Source organism: Cavia porcellus, unplaced genomic scaffold (genome assembly GCF_034190915.1).
Source record: "Cavia porcellus strain 051 isolate PalLab524CR breed Dunkin Hartley unplaced genomic scaffold, mCavPor4.1 scaffold_30, whole genome shotgun sequence".
NCBI lineage: Eukaryota > Metazoa > Chordata > Mammalia > Rodentia > Caviidae > Cavia > Cavia porcellus.
In genome coordinates, this window is record NW_026947513.1 from 42,905,138 (window position 1) to 42,921,794 (window position 16,657).

Genomic DNA, 16,657 nt, shown 5'->3' on the forward strand with positions numbered 1-16,657 from the left:
ACCTTGATGTTTCCTCTCCTAAACGTGAGCAGTAAAACTTCTTTCTCTAGGTGTTTTTTGAATTAAGCTCTTTTTCAGCCTTTTCAGTGGGAGCTCCTTAATCCAAGGTGACTTGGTTCTTTCCTCATACAGTCTCAGGCTTGGTGTCCCAAGAGCTCTTCTACACTTAGTTTTCCTCTTGTAGTTCTTCCTCTTTAAATTAGTCAGAGTAGTCTTCAGAAAATGGAAAGTTGACCATGTGATTTCTCTCCCAACTCTTGCCCTTACTTTTAAAATAAAATAGAAACTTATTTATGTCAACTGTGTTCCTATTTTTCAACATAGTTGAAAAATCATCTATGGTTTCTCCTGCTTTGCTCTTCTTGTAGGAAATGAAAGTTTTCTCCTTAACGTATCAACCAATTTTTATTATACTGGTAACTTTTGTCTAAATTACATGATTGTAGCTAGGATAAATATAGAGAGGCAGCCCTGTGTAATATTGTTTGCTTTTTAAATTAATTCTCTAATTTTATTCAGTTGCCCTTTTACTCCAAAATGGACTGTTATTTAATTCAAATTCTAATTAGCTTGATTGTTTTTAAGTTTTTTAATGAATGTATAGCAAATTAAACAAATAATCAAATGTCCCTGGTACTCTGAAATTCTTCTTTCTTGTTGAGATCTTGTGTGTCTTAAAAGTATTTGGTTGGAGGTGTAGCTCAGTAGTAGAACACACACCTAGCATCCACAAGACCTTGGGCACTGTGTCCAGTACTGAAAAATCTTAAAATGAGTTGCTTATTATTTAGTAGTATAATCTAGATTGAGATGGAATCTTGGGGAAAAAAATCTGATTTTAAACCCAACTCACTACAGAAATTTCCACATTTCTGCAAGTGATCATTCCACTTTTGCTTAAAAATCTTCCATGATGATAGACTTCTAGCTTTTAAAGTCAATAGCTTCTTATAAAAATAAAGTCCCAAGAATATGATGTATTTTCCCAAAATGGGATATGTCAAACTGTTCAAAAATGGAGAGGACTGAATTTTAAGGTTTGGCTTCTGATTATGCAGACATATAAAAATATAAAGAAAAAACCTATTTTGGATCTATGAATCATCTCATATTTAGTATATAAAGAAAAAAGAAGTGAATAGTGAAAGAGGGTCTTGAATGATTTAAATTTAAAATCTGAGAGGTTCATAGATTCCTTTCCCCTAATCACAGAGTAATTATGATGGTCACAGCAAATTAATGCTCTGAGAGTCTCACTTTTGATTTTACTGTAAGAGTATTTTTGATCTGTCTTTTAGGATTGTCCTCCATCTCTTTATTTATCCTGTGATGAATGTAGCACTCATTATCATTTTACTCACTATATTACATTGCATAATGTATTTGTCACTGCTATCTACTCTGAGTGCCCCATGAGCAAAGCCCTGTCCTATCTTGGTTTCATTAGTGTCTAGTAGCTTGCAGCACAGTGAAGCTCAATGTATGTCCTACATGAATGCCATGCTATAGATAAGATTATCAGTTAGCATAATAAACACTGCACTTGTTTGCTCTAAATTTTCTGGGGTAATTCCTCTTGCATTAGTTTGGATGCTATTTTAAACCTGGTGTGAGTATCACATATTCACTTTGTTTGTCCTTTTTAAAATTGGCTAATTTGTATGCTTTTTATGTGCTGAACAAGATTCTTCTTGGCATTAATAACTGTCTGCAACTAAATTGGTGCTGGGAATTTTCAGAATGATTTTTAATGCCTGAAGCCATTTGTAAACCTCCATGTCTCTCTAAATCCAGTTACTTTTGTGAAGTCACTTAGGAGGCAAAAAGGGGAATCCCATCAGTATACCAAAAAAGAAGTTTTTTTATTTATGTGTTCCTCTGGCTTTCTGTGTCTTCATAAAATATACACATTTTGCTAAGTAAATTTTTACTTTTTTCAATAAATAATGGCTCTGTTTTCTGCTACATAAACACTATCTTTTAAATAGTTTCCAATATATAAGTATAAACAGAACGATGCTTGTGACTGCATCCACAATGCTTGTGACACACCCACACAGACATGGACGCCCTCCCCGCAGGCTTGCTGGGCACTGCCAGTGCAGTGTCTTCCTGGGTGCAGCTGGGAGTGTCAAGCTTGACGCTGGCGTCAGCCACAGAGCTTGATTATAAGGCGGCAGAAAGGGCTGAGCCTTAGGACTCTGCTTGTCAGTTCTCTCATTGCAGAACCAATTAAATAAATTGTTTTGGACTGTCCTTCAGCAAGAGTACTTCCATAAATAATCAGACGGGAAGAGAGTGTAAAAGAATTTATTGGAAATAAAGTGCACCAAAGATTTTTTTCACCCAGGTGGCTATATTTATATTTGTAACTTCTTTTCTCTCAAAGTAGATTGGTTAATGTGGATTTCTTCAGTGTTACAGCAGGAAATGCAAAACGCTGTCATTACAATGCCTGGAATTGTTTCCATAACCAGGAGTACAGAGGAAATCCTGACACACAGATGATCATATGCATAACTAAGCTTTAGCTACCGTAGGAGCTATAAAATTTCATTGAGACTCATGATTCAGACTATATAGATTGTTGCACCTTTACATTTTAATTTAATTGATTTTATTTAATATATACTCTGTGGTAGTGGTGATGATAGGAAGAGAGAGCAAGAGAGAGGGAGAAAAAGATAGATAGAGAGAGAGAGAGACAGAGACAGAGACAGAGACAGAGAGAGACAGAGAGAGACAGAGAGAGACAGAGAGAGACAGAGACTCCTCTTTCCAAGATGACTTTACTGGTATAAACCTCTTTAAATCTTCTCTTTACAAACCAACTCTTCCTTCTTTTTTCCTATTTAATTTTCAATTCACTACTTAGATAGCTATTGAAGAACCTTGTACTCTCAAAAATAATTACCAGTAATGGGAGGCTGCTTCTGAGGAATTCTTCCTGACGATCAAATCTCTAACTCACTCTTGTTCAGTGGTTAAGAAATACTATGCACTGCAGTTACAAGGGTACCTGAGATGCAATTAGATGCATATCCTAAGCTTTTCTCTGGAGGACATACAGTTTCTTCTCTACATAGATGAAGGATATTTTTAACAAAAATCATCATCTAAACTATTTGTAAGTCCTTTGGTGAAGAATAAACTATCTTATCTTCCAAATATCTGAAATTCATCAGAGTTCCTAGAGGCCAGGTTCTTTTAAGATAATTAAGGTAGTATGGTAATTTCACTTTTTAAATTTTGTGAGATCAAATAAACAGAAATTCTAAATAAATACTATTTTTCTTGTATCATCATATTCTTTACATCTTGAATGTTATTTTGCCTCTTTTCTCTCAAGTTTCTATATTTATCTCACTTATCAATTCCATAGCCATGCTCAGAAGACCCTCTTCAGATCCTTGAGACTTCCCTAGATTGCTTCCCTAGATTGCTTCAGTAGACATTTTCATGGTGCTAGTTTTTTTTTTTTTTTTTTACTAATAGCACATACAATTGTCATAAAACTGTAAACGCTACAGCTAGTTTACCATGTTTCCCCTGTCATGTGGCCATACCACCATACAATATTCATGTGTTTCTTCTGAGAAAACATAAAATCTACAGTAATAAAGGAAGAGTGAATAATGTTTTATTCTGCTCTATTTTGTAACAGTATGTAAAAATGAAACAAGCGCAGCTTTATTTTTCTGCTGAAAAGTAAAGCTTTGGAATTGTAGCCAGGCACACCTGCATTCAGACTTTGCAACAGAGATGCATTTATTGCACTTGATCACTTTGCAACAGAAATGCATGGGTTGCGCTAGACCCCAGTTACTTGTCTAATCCAGTTACGGTATGTGGTCACTCGAGTATATACTCCGGGCTTGTCGGGCACACCACACTGATAGCCCCAGCTCACTATTCCCACCAGGAACCAAAGCCGCCGTGAGTCTTCTTGGACTAGTGGGCCACCAGAATCTCCCTGAAGAAAACAAAATGATTGATTATTTATATGTAAAGGCAGACCCTAAATCTTGAGTCCATTTCTCTGACAACAGAGGAAGCAAACCCATTCTATCCCTACAGTCAGCCTATTTCCTTTTGAAATAGTACATCGAGTCCTTCAAACACGACTGCAAACCCCCAATATGAAAGCTGTCCGGTCAGTGAGTCTAAGAAGGTGAGAAGCAGCTGGCCAGAGTCCCTCAGCTCCCTCCCACGGCCTCCCACCGGCTCAGCCTTCCTGCTCCATGTGGGACACCTCTCACCGGCTGCTCTCCCCTCACCCGCCCGGCCCTGGCTTTGAATTCCGTTAGCTCCTCGTGTCTCTGCTCTGTGGCTGTATCTCTATTACCGCCCCTGCATGGATTCGCAAAGCCTGTGTGTGCACCTCTGTGAATTTAACCCCACTTGTTAGCTTTCTTTGTTTCAGCAATTGTACATCTCAGCAGTATTCACTGTGTTTGGATATTAGTTCAATGTTTATTTCCCCTTCTCTGCTGTAAAGCCCACTAGGCAACAGAACTTATCTGTTCTGAACACTACTACAACCTAAGTGTCTAGAACATCGGAGATGCTAAGGAAGTATTTGTTCAGTAAACTGAGTTTCTAAAAGCCTCACTTATCTCCCTAGTACCCTGCACAGTGTCTGCTACCTAGTATTACTTTAAAAAAATATTCTTTTGGTGAAAAAAGTTTACATGGCAACAAGCAAAAACACTTATAGGATATTTACCAGCCACTTAAGATCTACAATCAACAAATATTACAACATGTAATAGTTTGGTTTGGGAGAAAAATTCAGCACATCGTACATACTACATGATGGAGGTATCGTGGGTGTGAATCCCCCCTTTCCAGCTATGTGAACTTCAGTAAGCAATTTAACAGCTCTCTGCTCCTCACTTTCCTTATTGGTGAATAATGCTTTCTATGAGTGTTTTTTAAAAGAGTTTAGCCCACAAAGCACTGAGATCATGCGGCATACAGGTAGTACTAATGACAGTCAACTCTTACTGCCAAATGTGAGTTTAGAAACATCAGCTATTCTTTCGATGCTCTGAGTAGTGAGCTTCTCTATGCCTGCTTCATCATGGGTCCACACGGGGGAGGAGGGTCAACGTGTGGATCACCAGTGAGGCTGGAGGCCTGTGTAGGGCAGGCACCCCCTTCCTCTGGATGACACGTGATGGTCAAGTTAACCACCTCCCACTATTTGTTGTCACTGTGCTTCTGTTGCCACTTTTCCTGAGCCAGGAAAGTGTTCTGCCGGGTGTCTTATCAAGAGGAGGTAAGCAAATGTAAAATAAGGGGACGTGCAGCTTTCCTCGTGCCTAGCCATTTCATTCTCACTGAAGATACGGTACTTGAACTCATGTCCTCTGATGCAGGCCATCACCCTGCAAGTACAGGCAATGTATTGTGAGTGTTGCATAGAAAGTACCTAACACAGTCCTTCAATGAATGAATGCACCTATGAGTGAAAGAAATAAAGAACAAAAGGGCCATTTGTTGTTGTTTTTTGTTTTTAAGACATGAACCAAATCAGGGAAGCCTGTGGTGGAACACAGGGAAGCTTCTATGATGAGTAATGGCTTGAACTGGACTCAAAGAAAAGCAGAATTTATGTAGAGAAAGTAAGAGGCATCATCAGTAAGTAAAGCCTGTGTAACACCTTTTAATATATTTATTTTACATTGTATTGGGGATTGATCACATGGCCTTCCACTGAGCTACATCTCCAGCCTTTTAATGATTTTTTAAAATTGAGATAAAATTTCATTAAATGACTAAAGCTGGGCTCTAATTTATGATCCTCCTGCCTTAGACTTGCAGAATGCTGAATTTACGTCCATGATGGATGTAAATTCAGCATATCACCACATCTGGCTGAGTAACACTTTTAAATCTCAGATATTCCTTAAGTCAGTTTTAATCAATGATCTGAAGCAAATCTGAAATTGCCAGCATGGAGATGTGTTATTATGTGATTGGTGAATTCTCTGAAAACCTATCATAAAATATGAGTTGATGCTCAGGACTAGCAGTGACTAGTAACTGAAAAGTCACCGAGCTTTGCCAACCACAGGGACATCTCCACTTAGAGGGTTAAGAGCAGAGGGCATAACTATTAGAGATACAGAAACTAAAAGATAGATTTCCATCTATGTACAGTTTATGGTTGATAAAATGTTTCATTTTGGGGGAAGTGCTCATGGATTGGAATCTGGCATGAACTGTAAGTACCGCTTATCCGCTCTTAAATATGAATCAGTAACATTTGATGTGAAGAACCAGCCTTATCTTTCGTATACAGGAAAACAGTAGGAGATTCCAAAATAAAACTATTTTACAGTCTGCCTAATTTTTGATAGTAAGTAGCTGTTATTGTGACTATGTGGAGTTGGATTTCCAACACAAGAATATTAAAGTCAATAATTTTATTTAAAACTTTAATATTAGAATTTTATTACAATCCTGCAAATATTTATTATTTATTTTGCAAATCTGGTTAAAATTACAGCTTAGGTTTAAATTATTTCTTTTCTATTTTGTGCTGTTACACAGTTTTGGGAGTTTGTATGACTCAAATAGGATTTTGCATATTTTGCAATTTCCTATCTTCAAGGGGCACAAGACTTACTTATATTTCAAAATTTCATCATTGCTGTGGACTTTGAAAAACTATTTTTCACTGTGAGTTGACCTAATTATATACATTTATGAGATAGAAAATAATGCTATGTTTATAAAAATAATGTGGAATAATTAAATCAAGATAACTAATATCTTCATTACTTCAAATACCTCACATTTTTTCCTAATGCAAATATTTGAAATTCATTGTAATGTTGAAGTACATAACGCTATTATGATAATGCTATACATTTGCCACACTGTAAAAAGATGTTTTATTTAGCCCTTCCATAACAGTTAAAAGTTAATTTTTCATGAAAAAGTTTGTAAGAATTTTATTTTTGAAACTCTGACGGTGAGTTTCCAGAGATCAGGACTGCATGTCTCCACTGTTCCCTTTATGTTTGTGACTGTGCGGTGTGCCCCAGGTGACCAGAGCTTTCCGGATGAGCGCGAGGAGGTGGCTGCTTGGCTTACCTGGCACGCGTCCACTGCACCTGTCGGCACGCCAGCACACAGCATCCCAGGCAGGACAGCACCGTTGTAACTGGCTGGTGCGTTACACTCACTAGTACTTATTATCTGGACTTGTCCTTGCCGTAGATATCTGACCGTGTTGCCTATTTAGTATAAAAGCAGAAATAAAATGGATTTTGGGATATATAACCTAATAACTCTATAATAAATTTGAAAAAGAATAAAAGCACTACAAACATTATCTCTATTTATCAAGGGAAGTGTTTGAAGATGTCTGTAGGCGTTTCTTTCCAGCCAAAATTCCCACAGGAGAGGATAACCCTTTAGACAGATGAGTTTTTCTTTTATCTTTTCTATATTAATTTTCTGCCACTGTGATTTTTAAAGATAACAAATTTGCTGTCTTACAATTGACTAATAGCTCTTAAATTATCCACTGATTGACTCTGGATTAGAAAATAACACAGAGATCAATCTTTAATCTGGCAGTGAAAGAGAAATTGGTCTAGTTTCAAGGTTAAAGAGCTAATCTATTTTATATTGATTTTCCTTCAAAATAGCACTGTTTATGTTTTCCATGCCTCATATAAATTTTATCTGTGATACCCCTTACTTTAGGCCAAAGTAAAACAAAGACACATTCGTGTGGGGCGACGAAGGCTCTGCACTATTGGTTGGAGAAATAATCGATGGCGAGGATCAAAGTGCAGGGATGCTGTCCAGCTGTCCAGCTGTCCTGCTGTTCCCCGGCTGGTGCCCCCATTTTCTCATTGGTGGGTTGCTCGACTCCAGCTGTTCTTTTCACAAAGTCCGCACTTTAATTTCAGTTTTATTTATTCAGTAAACAAGTGTGAGTAATGATTATGTATATATTGTTAAGTACTATGATATGTGCAGACCTGGCAGAAATACTGGCTTCACCCCAAAAGGTGATCAATACCTGAGAGTTGTTGGATATTAGCTACTGTCCTTAGATCATAGCTTTTTGCCCTCTCGCTTTTCTTTATAGTGAAGCCATTTGATTCCTACCCAACCTCTGGATTAGTAAAGAACTCATTTCTTGACATTCCCCTATTGCTACTCTTGAGAACGCCCCGCAGACTCTTTGCTTTCCTTACGGTGCTGATGAGACTGAGGGCTAGCCACTGCTTTGACTGATCAGGGTACAGGATGATTTTGTCTTAGAACCTGTCTGGCTTCCAGATGTTTCTAGAACATAGCAGGAGACTGTGTTATTGCTCAGTCTTGGCTGTTTTATCTTTCTGGAGATACTTACCACCATAGATTATCGAGCCCCATCCTGTTACATAAGCTGTAGAACCAGGTGTGACAGTCTGGGTGGCTGCGGGGAGACATACTCGGTGAACATCCCTGGTGAAGGTGACAGCCCTTTCCAGCTGCACAGCTGCAATATCATTCTCATGAGTCACAGGATTGTAATTGTTGTGGATTGAAATAGTCCTCACTCTCACTCTCAGAGTAGGAGAGGTTGTGGAAATACCAAAGGTGGCAGTCCATTGTTGAGCATTAGGGTAGCTAAAAAGATACAGAAACAAGCTGTTTGCAGACGGAACTTGTGAGCACTCTAAATATTTGGATTTTGCATTTGCCAGAACCCCTGCTCCCAACTTGCAAACTACTTGATTGTCATTTCTCCCCTATATATTCCTGCACAATAAGCTAGTAAACACATGGCGCTCCTTAACAGAAGAATGAATGCTCATTTGTCTAAAGAGACACAGCAAGATTTTGGTAAATATGTCTCAAAATAATTTCTTGGTGTTTTCTATTCTAACATGGATGTTCTAACACTTTGATAGCTAGCACAACACAAATATTCTCTTTGGTATCTTCCTATTTTATATTCTCCTATTCAAGAAACTTATAAAGTCTGATATAGTGGTTATTTTAATTTTAACTCATTCCTTTCAATCTCAATTTTCCCTCTTTTATTTTGCTTTGAGAAAGTATCTTCATTTAAATAATGATGATAAAGGGCGTCACTGTCTTATGAATTCAGGAATGATTTTTCTGTGCTAAGTGTTATGTTGTTTATGTGTGCATATATATGTACATAGGTTGTACATACATGTGTGTGAATATATATAGAGAGAGATAGAGGAAGCATCAGTGCAATAAATAAATAAATATACAAAATTCAAAACTTAACATTGTGACCTAGGAATTAGAGCTTTTTAGCTAAACTTTCAAAATATATACCATAAGGTAAAAAATGGATGGATTTCATTGTCGCACTTGAACACTCTGTGGACAAGTTTAGCAGGTGGATAAGAAGTCATGAGACAGTACTCAGAATGTGTAATATCTGGAATTTTGTAGAATATACCCAAAGAATGTGTAACTCTATAATAAATGGGCAAGAAACCATTATAAAGAATATTAATTGGTAATTCATAAAAAGGGAAACCCTCTCAAATTCTAGACACAAGAAAAGATACTCAAAGTTGTTAGTGATCAAGAAATAGAAGTTATAACAGTGAACATATACTTCCTATAATAAGAATTATGGAAATAAAATAAGAAATGTAATATCATGAGTGGGTGAGGAGGGACATTAGAACACTTCTGGCATTGCTGGTGAGGATGTAAGCATGTGGAAAGCACTCTGGTACCTTTATCAGACTGTACGTGCGCACAGGTGGTGCATCACAGAGCCCCTGAAGGTTAACAGCAGGGCTTTGCTGTTTGGATCTGAAGCACCCCCAAAGGCTCACGCATTTCCAGTTCTACGGTGTGCAGAGTTGAGGATTTAGGGAAACGATTTGAACATGAAGGCTCTGATTTCTTCAGCAGATTGATCCATTGATGGCTTATAATATGATGGGATGTTGGGAGAAGGTAGAATTCAGATGAAGGGAATGGGTCTTGCAGGCACGCCATGGACTAGTCTTGTTTCTTTTTCCTCTGCTCCCCTCCCCTGTCTCCTCTCTGTCTCCCTGTGTCACTGTCTCTCTGTTTCTCTTTCTCTGTCTCTCTCTTTCTGTCAGTCTCTCTGTCTCTCTCTGCCTCTCTCCCTCTGCCTGCTTCTATCTCTATTTCTCTTTGTCTCTGTCTCTTTCCTGTCTCTGTCTGCCTCTCTCCCCTTCCCAGCTGTCAGCAAGTGAACCCCCTGCTCCCCGCCATACTGCTTGCTCTGCATCACCACATCCTACAGTCAGCAGAGCCAAGAGACCAGATGGAAGCATCTGGACCCTGAGCTAAAATAAGCCTTTTCTTCTGTAAGTTGATTTTTCTCAGGTAATTTGTCATAGTGCCAAAATACTAACATAGAACTATGAGCTCCTTGTGGAAATGGGAATGAACAGCAACCAGCTGGATGAAGAACAGTGGTTCTTACTAAGGATTTCTATGTGGCAATGGGAGGGGTGTAAATTCCCAGGACTGTATGAAAACAGAAACAATACGAGACTATGAGCAGCTCTACCTTTATAAGTTAAAGGCAGACAAAAACGCAGAAACAGCTCTTTAGGGTTTGCAGGTGCATGCATTCTTTTCTTCTTTTTGCTTTACTGTAGAATAACCCAGGGCCTCATGCTTCAGAAGAAAGTGCTGTAGCACTAAATTATATGCCAGCCTTAAGGTACACGCATATTTAAAAGCATATTTGCATGAAGCTTTGGGGATGAGGAGGACCAAGAATGACAGGAGAAAGGTCCTGTGCATACTGATAGAAAACATCAATGACTTGGAAGCCTGATTCACTTAATGTCTCTTCTATGATTAATAAAAGCAAAATATCAACCAATAATAATTTAAGATTCCTGTCGAGTATATGTAGATACTGGGATTAATACAAAAAATAGTGATTAAACGGTTAAGAAATGTGTGTATAACATATAGTAACAAATGTAAGGGCAAATATTAGGTAATGTTGGGAGCCGCAGCCCCGAGCCCGGTCGCCTCACTTGGCGGACGTGAGGCCTGTAGTAAAGAGCAAAGCCTGAGGTAGATTACCCCTCCCATCGAGCACGTTAGTTTCCTGCTTACCGCGTAAGCAACCCGCTCAACAATATAGTCTGCCTGGCAACTGATGATGTTAGCCAATCAGCTTGCCTTGCTTACTTTAACATGATTGGACACTGTATCCGTATATATACTGGTGCCACCCCTGGGGGGGAAGAAGAAGCCCGGAAGTAGAAGCCCAGAAGGAGCCGTGGGGAGCGGACCAGAGGAGGCTTCGGCTGGGAGCGATCCCAGGGCAGGCTGTACGGAGAAGAAAAATAAAAGAAAAGGTTGTCCACTGCCAGACTTTGTCGTGTGTCCTTCCTGCCGGCCGGGAGCGGACATCGACAAGGTAAGAATTCTGAAGAAAAAAGGTTTTTAAAAACAGGCAAATCCATGATTGTTCCTACATTCAACTTCTTCTGCTCAGTGTTTTTACTGGGGCAATTTTAAACAGATTCCTCTCCTGCTTCCCTCTCTTATTCTTTCCTCTCTCTGCATCTCCTCCCAGCAAGTGAGTGAGCCCGGGCTTGGAAAGTGTTATGTCTGTGTTTCGGTCTTGACTGTGGCACTTATTAGCGTTATCTCTTATGGGAGGTAGTGTCACTGTTTCCCGGTTTATATGTAAAATGGATTCTTGGTAGCCCCTCACAGAGCTGAAGTATTAAGAAGTAAGTGAATTGTGTCAAATATGGGTAGTTTGACCCAAAGTAGGCACTCTGTGAGTGTAGCTGTGAGCTGCACTAATCATGGCTCAACAAGTCATTGCTAAGTGTCTGTTTGGCGTAAGGAATGGTATTAGTCTCTGGTAATAAAAATCTAAATAACTGTGTCTCTGCCTTCTTTTTTTCTTTTTTTGTCTTTTTGAGACATGTCTCACTATGCAGTCTAGGATGACCTTGAGCTCACTTTGTAGTCTAGGCTGATCTCAGACTTGCAAGAGTCCTCCTGCCTCAGCCTCCCAAGTGCTGAGATTACAGGCATGTGGCACCATGCTGGGCTGCTCTGCCTTTGAGGAGCTCCACACATCAGTGCAAGAGGCCAGCAAAGACTAAAATCACAAAGGTTACTGTAAAAGAAGAAAATTTCCTTGAGAATAGAACAGGGAGGGGCTGGGAGTTAGCTCAGCCATGCAGTGCCTGCCTGAGAACAGAACAGTGATATCAGAGATTATCAGAGAAAGCTTCCTAGAGGGAGTGACAATTCAATAATCCTCCTAACATCTATGCATCATGGCATAAGGCTGGTCATATGTCAAGCAAAACCTCATTGGTTGTTCTGAGTGACCCTGGATTTTTGGGTATTGCAGTGCATTAATAAAACAAATATCTAAATAATAAACATTTGAGATAAGGTTCTTTCTGAAAACTTATATGAAGAGGTTTCCTTGGAAATCTCAAAACAGGAAAAATTTTTGAAATTAAGCAAAGCAGCTGAAGACATTATAATTGGCCATGGTATCCTCAAGCCTTTTAAAAGATACTGGTAAGAGTTCCTATTTTCTGGTAAATCTGTCCCAATTTAGCATACTTTACTCACTTTTTCTTTCTTTCTTTCTTTCTTTCTTTCTTTCTTTCTTTCTTTCTTTCTTTCTTTCTTTCTTCCTTCCTTCCTTCCTTCCTTCCTTCCTTCCTTCTTGCAGTCAGATGTTTTTAAGAGACATTTTAAGAAGTTGCTTAAATTATTTTTTCTCTTTAAAGTTTAACTCAAATTGTAGGCAAATGGGAGAAGTGAAAACAAAGGGATAAAATGAGAAACAGTCCTCGCTTACCTAACAGTGGGCAGCTAGGAGACCTCTAGGTAGTCCACGGTAGTAACAAATGAGAGGATGAATACAAAAGATAAAAGGAAGAGCAGGTGAGGAAACGGTGCCCTGCTCACTACATCTTTGGACAGTGTTATCTCGGAGTTCAGAAGACCTGGGCTGCGTCTCACCGAGGCGAGCAGGCTTTCTGTGCTTATGTCCTCCTTCCTGAGATTGAAATGAGGAGCTGTGCTCCTTTTCAGGCTTCAGGGACTGGAGGGGTATAGCTCAGTGACATAAGCACCTGCCTGACAAGCACAAAATCCTGAGTTCAATTCCTGGCACCAAGAAAAAAGAGAAACAAAAACACTCAACAAAAAATATAGCAATCTAAAATCTCAAATCTAGCATTTCTTAGAAACTATGAACATTTCTGAGCAAGGTGGCATGTACCTATAATGGAAGCTGCTAAGGAGGCTGAGGCAGGAGGATTACAAGTTCAGGACCAGGCTCAGCAATTTAGTGAGACCTTGTTTAATGTTCTACTGAAAGAAAGAAATTATAGCAGGGGATTTAGCTCAGTGGCATAAGCACCAGGCTGGCAAGTGAGAGTGGTGAGTTCAATCCCCAGTACAGAAAGAAAGAAAGAAAGAAATTGTAAAGTACTAGAAAAAGGAAATTGTGCAGTTTCCACTGAATTCAACAGGGAGCAATGGCAGTTTGGAAAGAATATTATGATTATGTTTCTGGAGAACTCATAGAGGGGGGCAGTGCTCAGAGGTGGGGAAAGGTAGACGGAGTCCATGGGGAGAGAGAAATACTGTTGGCTTGCAGCTCAAAGTCCAAGCTTTGAGAACTAAATTTGGAGTATTTAGACTATCGAGGACTCTGGGTATGAAGTTACTAGGGTAGATGTGTAGGCAGCAGACGTTACTGAAAAAATCTGAGAAGAAAAGAGATATGGTGTAGGGTACACCTGGCCTCACCACCACTTTTCTGGGTGATCTTTCTTAGTTTGGTTTCCAACAATCATTGCAGTCTAGGATGCTCAGTAATTAGGTAGATCAGAAATTAGCAGATTTTTATCATGCTGAAGCCTAAAACCTTGTCAGTGTACCCTTTTGTTTACATCGACAGGCTAAGCTTATGCAACCCACTTTTCACTGGTAGCTATTAATCTAGTATAAATAATACTTTTAGTTATCTCTACTAAGATTTGTTGTACATTATCTAAACATCTCACAGAAGCTACTCATTATCAGTGATCATTTGTTTTGTGTATTCTAAGTCCAGCACTAGAGTGTAAGCTCCCTGAAGGCAGCAGTAGTGTTTTTTTATATTAGCATCTACAATACATAAATCTGCGCTCATCACAAATTATTCAATAATTTTGAATTAAAAAGTTTATGATATTAGGAACTCTCTGAGTCAGCCATCCACCGGCCAATCAGCTTCCAGGATGTGATATGTAAATCTTCCACAGGAAAAAAATGAACGTGTATTTACATTTACCTATCTTACCAAAACACTCAGACATAAATTACAATATTATTTCTAATTTGAAAAAAAAGAGGCATAGGAAGAGGTTCAACAAAATTTCTACATTGTCATAGCTAAGATTTAAATTAAACATTCTGATGTATAAACTTATTTCCCTTGATAGTGTGCTATTAGCTTGAACCAAGAACAACCAGGAAATTCGCCTGCTAAAGGAGACAAGCACTCTTGCTTTCATGTATAGAAAAAAAAGTTTCACTGAGTTTTTGCACTGAATTACTTCTAGGCTCGGCCCAATCACATTTGGTGCCAGAGCAGTGGTGGCATCTGTCCTGATCATTTCCAGCTGTGGGCAGCTGCTGCCTCACCTTCTGAAGCAGTGGGCTGCAGTCAGGACCCACTGGTTGCTGACCAGGACGCCTCCGCAGCGATGGCCACCGTTGACCTGCAGACTGACTTGCCACGGCCAGTCGCCCTGGTCAGCTTGAGTACCTCCAACGACTCTCTCTGCAGACAGCGTCATCAGGTCTGGACGGGCCCCGCATGCTGAGGAGAAGAGGAAGTAACGTGACAGGAGACCACAGCTGACATTTTGGTGATTGCTGCTGGCTTTCTCCTGTAGTTCTGACTTTCCTTTGTGTGATAAACGTGTAAGTACTGTTGCCGATTGACTGATTTCTAGAACAAACTTATGAACTTAATCAGCATGTGGGCTTTAACTTCTGAACAATTTCAGGAAGGTTTGGAATGGCTCAGGAGTGAGGGTGAAATACTCCAGGGCTAGAGATTCCTTCTCAGGCTACAGATTCCTGGCAAATTTCTTTCCTGTTTCTAGATTTGTCCTCCAAATGTGGTCTGTAGCTCTGGAGCATGGGCATTCCCTGGCCGCTTGTGAAAGGCACAGACAAAGCAAAAGCTGCATTTTGATGAGAGACTGATGCACCCGCTGCTGCTGGGTGAAAGCCAGGAAGCCTTGGGGGGTCTTGCAGTTTATTGAGGAGACTCCTGTCCCTCTCCTGACCTGCCTGATCAAACACATGCTCCAGAAAGAATTGCTGTCAGGCAGCAGTATATTTTCTAGAGTGCCTGAGGGGTTTTACTACCAAGAGTCTAGGTTTATTTATGTTTTAAGAAGCCCATGAATACTTCAGTAACTGAAGTTAAGCAGGGATGGGGTAAGCTAATCACTCAGTTCCTCTTACAAATTTTTATTCTCTAGTCTACTGCTAAGAAATTAATGTAGATGTTGGTACTTAGGCAGCTGCACAAGAAGACTATTTGGCCGCCCTCTTGGTAAGAGCCCCTGGTGCTAGCCAGGAGGAGACCATTCAGCTCTTTCCGTTAGCCTACTGCCCCCTCCCCCCTGTCAGCAACTGGGGACAGAGTTCTGAGTATTTCTTGGGAGGATGACCATATGCAATATAGCAAATAAGGGGTATTTCCCTCTATGTTCTGTTTCAAATCAAAGGTTATTTTCACTGTTGTGTTTTGTAATGATTATTATGCTCTATTCAATATTCTCCTTCAATAGGTTTTACAATGATCTTTCACTGGTTTGATTTCTCTATACCTAATTGACTGGACAACTATTGTGAAGATTATGAGATACGCTATAGTACCTATTACTACTATCCCAGTATCCTGCTTTGAAGTTCTGTACCAATGTCACTACATTGTCTCAATTGGCTTTGTTTTATCTTGTTCTGTTGTATTTTTACTACATTCTAAATAAAATTTTAAAAAAAGAAATTAATGTAGACCCCCAACATTTGTGTTACTGGGCTGGATTTTCAGGAGTGCCCTGTTTCAGTAGGATAACCACTTGAAGGCGTTTTTTTACCTTGCAATTTGCCCAACAGAGGACCAGGATTTCATTAAGAGTACATGGAACCTTGGTACCTATACTGTTTCTTTCAAATAAATTCCCTAGTGAATTATTTAAGCATACTTTTATTCAAAATAATCCTTAGTTAAATATTAATAAAATTGAAAAAGATGCATGGGGTAGCATAATTTTATAAAGATGCTTAAGTTTCTGAGATAGGCCAGAAATACAGGGATACTAAACTACTTCCTAACTCTAATCTTTCGGTCAGAGAGTAAGTTGTGTGTTTCTAGAATTACATTTCTGCTGGCCTGGTCAGAGAGTACATAGGATGGTGTTAGAACACAGTGAATTTCCTTTAAGGTAAAACTTTAAAAATTTGTTTTTTTATTATGCCTCTTGATTAGTCTGAATTCACAAAAAAAGCATGCTGTTCTAGTAGTCAGGAAAAATTATATAAATGGTGCCATGAAATCTGTCTTATAACTCCATATAAATGCCATCATAGGACCAGGGAAGTAAAA

The 16,657-nt window shown here is 39.2% G+C and overlaps 1 protein-coding gene across 1 annotated transcript in view; it reads right to left on the reverse strand.

Annotated features, from left to right (window-relative positions):
• Window positions 1-3,663: 3,663 nt before the first annotated feature.
• Window positions 3,664-16,657, reverse strand: part of Tmprss11d (transmembrane serine protease 11D) — a gene marked incomplete at its 5' end in the record, with an annotated part of 47,663 nt that continues 34,669 nt past the window's right edge. Inside the window, 4 exons of the mRNA XM_013145841.3 lie at window positions 3,664-3,973; window positions 7,105-7,247; window positions 8,381-8,640; window positions 14,677-14,854. Coding sequence (XP_013001295.2) covers window positions 3,812-3,973; window positions 7,105-7,247; window positions 8,381-8,640; window positions 14,677-14,854 — 743 coding nt within the window. The remainder of the gene's footprint in view (window positions 3,974-7,104; window positions 7,248-8,380; window positions 8,641-14,676; window positions 14,855-16,657) is intronic.